Raw genomic sequence first — 5,847 nt, 5'->3', positions numbered from 1 at the left:
TGGGCCAAACCTTCAAGGCTAAAAGGCATTTCTCTGCGACTAAAGTTGGGTCAGACTTGCGATTGAGCCCAGATGGGGGAAAAACAAATCTCAACAAGTTTGGGCCTAGGCCATTGGTCCTGGGCATTAAACCCAATAGCTTGGCTCGATTATAAAGTTTCTTTTGTAAACATATAGTATGAATGTATGTATTTTATGTCTTGCAAATCATGTTAGTGAAATTAATATTCGAATTTGGATTGCATTTTGAAATTTTTGTTTCTGATTTTCCTATATCAAAGTGAATCGTTTTGAATTTTTTTTTTTGACAAATGTGTAAGCTTTAGAATGTAAAGGGTAGATAGGCCCAGCTACTAAATGTTTGTAACTTGGCCAGCCTAGTATGAGCTCAATGTGAGCCGACTTTAGTTAGAAATCAGGCATGTCGAGGCCTTTGAATTTATTTCACTTTTGGTCCAAATTTTGAGCCCAGCGCAGCTTCAAGGTTGATTGATCCTTTGCTAATTAATCAAATGGGCCACTGCTGATCCAAACCTCTTATCAAAAATTATTAAAGGTCCAATACATATACCCCCAAACATGTTCATAACTTATAGCTTATTGTTAAGTTCAAATTAGTTTTAAATAAAAGCCCCCATTAGATTGCTTTAATTGAGTACAAATCTTTTAAAATAAATTGAGGCGTGCCATACATAAATAAAATTCATAACCTATGGCCCTCATTTTAATCTATAACTTAGATATTAAACAATCTTGAAACATTCATAGCTTTCTTTAGTCGCGACTTAGTCTATTATCGTGATTATGTATACATTCGCGTAACATAATTATGAATTTTTTTCTAAATATAAATCAAGGTATGCGTTCGCGCAACTTCAACCAAACTTTCTTAATAATTAATAAAGTATGATTAATTATGAAAACGTGCGCATGACATAATTTTTGACGTGCCAAACGAAATGAGTACATGTATGCATGACTCAATTCTTTAATTATGAATAATCAAGCAATTAAAAGCGGTAAAAAGTAAATGTGCATAGGTTCTAAAATAAGTAATTAGATAACTTAAGCTAAGTATAAATTGCTAAGCGACCGTGCTAGAACCACGAAACTCGAGAATGCCTAACACCTTCTCCCGGGTTAAGAGAATTTCTTATCTAGAATTTTTGGTTCGCAGACTTTTTAATAAAGTAAAAAATTCTCCTTGATTTGGGATTTAAAATAAACTGGTGACTTGGGATACCAAATAAACTCTCCCAAGTGGAGACTCTAAAAATAAATATAATAATACCATTTTGATTTATATCACTTAAATTGAAAAAACTCCCTTATACTCCCATTCGGGTGGTAAAAAAAGGAGGTGTGACAACAGCATTATTATTACTTATCCTGATGAACCAACGACTGTGACATATAATGAGACAATGCAACATAAGGATAGTGATTTAGAGGAAATAGAAGAAGAAGATACAATCCCTGAGGAAATTGTCAGAGAGGTGGAAAATTTTGAGAATAAACCTAAGTCAAATTTGGACCAAATCGAGATAGTCGACTTGGGAGATTCTGAAACAGTCAAAGAAACTCACATAAGCATTCACCTGTTACCATTAGAGAAAGAGGAGTACACCCGTTTCCTGAAAGAATACGAAGATATCTTCACATGGTCTTATGATGATATGACTGGGTTGAGCACATCTATAGTGGCTCATAAACTACCTACCGACCCGATGTGTCCGCCTATAAAATAGAAACTCAGAAAGTTCAAGCCCGATATGAGTCTAAAAATCAAAGTGGAAGTCACCAAGTAGATCAAAGCTAAAGTTCTCAGAGTGGTCGAATATCCTACTTGGTTGGCTAACATTGTGCTAGTTCCGAAGAAGGATGGGAATGTCAGAGTATGTGTCGACTCTATCGGGATATAAACAAAGCAAGTCCTAAAGATGATTTCCCCTACCCAATATACACATACTAATCGACAACTGTGCCAAGCATGAACTCCAATCCTTTGTGGATTGCTTCGTGGGATACCATCAGATCTGGATGAATGAGGAAGATGCCGAGAAAACAGCCTTTATCACTCTGTGGGGGATGTATAGTTGTAAAATGATGCCATTTGTCCTGAAGAACATTGGAGCCACTTATATGAGAGCCATGATGACTATTTTCCATGATATGATTCACAAAGAAATAGAGGTGTACGTGGATTATATCATCATCAAATCCAGATGAAGCACATATCATATAGCAGACTTAAGGAAGTTTTTTAATCGGCTTCGAATGTACAATCTGAAATTGAATCCTGCAAAGTGTACCTTTGGAGTCCCTACTGGAAAATTGCTAGGTTTCATCGTCAGTCGCCAAGGGATTGAATTAGACCCTTCAAAAGTCAAAGCTATCCAAGATTTGCCACCTCCGAAGAGCAAGAAAGATGTGAGGAAATTCTTGGGACGTCTCAATTACATCAGTCACTTCATAGCACAATCGACCATGATCTGTGAACTAATTTTCAAAATGCTGAAGAAGGATGCTGCAACAAGTTGGACTGAAGAATGTCAAAAGGCTTTCGACATAATCAAGGAATACCTATTCACACCGCCAGTCTTGGTCCCGCCAAAATTAGGTAGACCTCTGCTACTCTATCTGTCCGTACTAGATGGAGCTTTTAGTTGTGTCTTGGGACAACATGACAAGACAGGGAGAAAAGATCAAACCATATATTATCTGAGTAAGAAGTTCACACCCTATGAAGCACAGTATTTCCTGCTGGAACGCACCTCCTGCGTCCTGACATGGATAGCTCATAAATTGAGGCATTACTTTTGTGCCTACACCACATATCTCATATCAAGGATGGATCTACGACAGTTGGAGAATGTTCTTCGATGGGGCTACAAATTTCAAAGGAGTGGGTATTAGAGCTATTTTGGTGTCATAGATAGGACAGCATTATCTGGTATCCGTAAAGCTCAAGTTTCTGTGAACCAACAATATGGCAGAATATGAGGCTTGCATCATGGGGCTCAATTTGGCCATTGACATGAATATCCAGGAATTGCTGGTAATTGGTGATTCAGACCTTATGGTACATCAGGTTCTAGGAGAGTGGGCTACAAAGAATACCAAAATATTGCAATATTTGTATCACATGCAAGAGCTGATAAAGAGGTTCACAAAGGTAGAATTCAAACATGTTCCGAGAATCCAAAACGAGTTCACAGATGCACTGGCTACTTTGTCTTCCATGATACAGCACCCGGATAAGAATTTCATCGACCATATTCCAGTAAGAATCCATAATCAGCCAGCCTATTGCTCTCATGTTAAAGAAGAAGTGGATGGGAACCCGTGGTTTCATGATACAAAGAATAATTAGTAAAAGGAGAATACTGGAGCATGCAAATCATACTCAGAGACACACACTCCGAAGATTATCCAACCATTTCTTCCAAAGTGAAATAATTCTGTACAGAAAGACTCTAGACCCAGGATTATTACGATGCGTTAATGCCAAGGAAGCTTCCAAACTACTCGAAGAGATGCATTCTGGAACTTGCGAACCACACATGAATGGTTTCGTTTTAGCCAAGAAGATATTAAGAGCAGGATACTTTTGGATTACTATGGAAACGGACTGCATCAAGTATGTCCAAAAGTGTCACCAGTGTCAAGTACATACAGCTTTGATACGAGTACCACCAAATGAACTCAATACAACAAGTGCACCTTGGCCTTTTGCCGCTTGGGGAATGGATGTCATCGGTCCGATCGAGCCCGATGCTTTGAACAGGCACAGGTTCATTTTAGTGGCTATAGACTACTTCACAAAATGGGTTGAGGCCGCGTCTTATAAGGCTGTAACCATGAAAGTCGTTGTGCATTTTGTTAGGGATCGTATTATTTGCCTATTCAGGGTACCAGAATCCATCATCACTGACAATACCGACAATCTCAACAGCGACTTAATCAAAGCTATGTGTAAAATATTCAAGATCAAGCATAAGAATTCCACAACATACAGATCTCAAATGAATAGAGCCGTGGAGGCTGCCAACAAGAACATCAAAAAGATTCTAAGGAAAATGGTAGAAAACCACAAGCAATGGCACGAGAAATTACTATTTGCCTTATTGGGATATCGTACCACAGTTCGCACATCAACCGGAGCAACTCCCTACATATTGGTCTATGGTACAGAAGTTGTCATTTTCGCCGAGGTCGAAATTCTTCCTTAAGAATTATACAAGAAGATGAACTTAGTGATGTAGAATGGATAAGAAGTCGCTATGAACAATTAGCTCTTATTGATGGAAAAAGAATGAGTGTGGTATGTCATGGTCAACTTTATCAAAACAGAATGTCCAAGGTGTTCAACAAAAGGGCCAGACCCAGACAGTTCGCACCGGGACAGCTGGTGCTGAAGCGGATCTCCCCGCATCAAGATGAGGCCAAAGGAAAATTCTCACCTAATTGGCAAGGGCCCTACATGTTCCATAGGCTACTAACAGGAGGAGCACTCAGACTTGCAGAAATAAACGGAGAAATTTGGCCAAAGCCTATCAATCCAGACGCAGTCAAGAGATATTGTGTTTAGATTCTTTACATTTCTTTATTGGATGTAACTGAACTATACTTGACATGATTCCCATTTAAGAGAGTATACGTAGGCAGCCCTGTGGTTTCGGTCACATCTTAATAAAATCTTCATTTTCCCAATGGTCAGAAATTGGGGCAGAATTTTGAGGAGGACCCTCAAAATTCCGGAACAACTCCAGCCAACTGCATCATTTATAGAACGGTCAAAGAATCAATTATTAAACTGCGGCAAAATTTTGAGGAGGACCCTCAAAATTCTAAGTGCAAAGAAGCTGCAATATCTCTAATTAAAAGTGGCATAGTCATTGGTTCATCTAATTTACTTGATATTACATATTACTATGTTTTTGGATAACTATATTTATCATGTGCATGCATATTTTCAAAAACTTTATTTCTATGGCAGCCATATGTTACCAGGTTAACTCGAACAGGATCTTTAGAGTAAAGCAGAGCAAAGCAAGCAAGCGAAGGCACGAACCGACCTCCCCCACAAAACTCACGAATTTTCTTCAGATGCAGGCACAATAAACATAACAGGAGTATTCACAAGTACACACATATCAAAATCACTATCTTCATAGAGATAAAACTGCCAAACACAAACATGCCTCCACATAAGAAACACTCTGCTATCACTCATTGTCTCCATTTTGCATGAGGCTAAGCCCTGCCTCCTTAATTGTATAAGGCTAAGTTTTCCCTTCCCCTACACAAGACTAAGCATTGTCTCCATAAGGCTAAGCAATGACTTCCCCTGCATGAGACTAAGCATTGTCTCCATAAGGCTAAGCACTGCCTTCCATTGCATGAGACTAAGCCTTGTCTCCCTTTCTTTCATGAGGCTAAGCATTGCATCCTTAAAATTGCATAAGGCTAAGCACTACCTTCCCTTGCATGAGACTAAGCCCTATCTCCCTTTCTTGCATGAGGCTAAGCATTGCCTCCCTGATTGCATAAGGCTAAGACCTACCTTCCATTGCACGAGACTAAGCCTTGTCTTCCTTTCTTGCATGAGGCTAAGCATTGCCTTCTTAAAATTGCATAAGGCTAAGCACCGCCTTCCCTTGTATGAGACTAAACCCTGTCTCCCTTTCTTGCAAGAGGCTAAGCATTGTCTCCCTCATTGCATAAGGCTAAGCACTGTCTTTCATTGTATAAGACTAAGCCATGTCTCCTCTCTTGCATGAGGCTAAGCCCTACCTCCTCAATTACATAAGGCTAAGAATTGCCTTTCATTGCGTGAGACTAATC

At 39.1% G+C, this 5,847-nt stretch overlaps 1 protein-coding gene across 1 annotated transcript; it reads left to right on the top strand.

Moving 5' to 3' along the window:
* The first annotated feature begins 2,277 nt into the window (after positions 1-2,277).
* LOC142162964 (putative mitochondrial protein AtMg00860) lies at positions 2,278-3,373 on the top strand. Its single transcript, XM_075220195.1, has 2 exons — positions 2,278-2,604; positions 3,251-3,373. The coding sequence occupies exons 1-2, from the start codon at positions 2,278-2,280 to the stop codon at positions 3,371-3,373; spliced, it is 450 nt and encodes a 149-aa protein (XP_075076296.1).
* The last annotated feature ends 2,474 nt before the right edge of the window (positions 3,374-5,847 follow it).

Source organism: Nicotiana tabacum, chromosome 1 (assembly GCF_000715075.1).
Source record: "Nicotiana tabacum cultivar K326 chromosome 1, ASM71507v2, whole genome shotgun sequence".
In the NCBI taxonomy this organism is placed as follows: domain Eukaryota; kingdom Viridiplantae; phylum Streptophyta; class Magnoliopsida; order Solanales; family Solanaceae; genus Nicotiana; species Nicotiana tabacum.
This window is presented reverse-complemented; position numbering and strand designations above follow the sequence as displayed.

Coding starts and splice junctions, on each gene's coding strand:
- LOC142162964 (XM_075220195.1), top strand. CDS start 2,278: ATGTACAATCTGAAATTGAATCCTGCAAAGTGTACCTTTGGAGTCCCT. Junction 2,605..3,250: donor TATTCACACCGCCAGTCTTG/GTCCCGCCAAAA, acceptor TCCATGATACAG/CACCCGGATAAGAATTTCAT.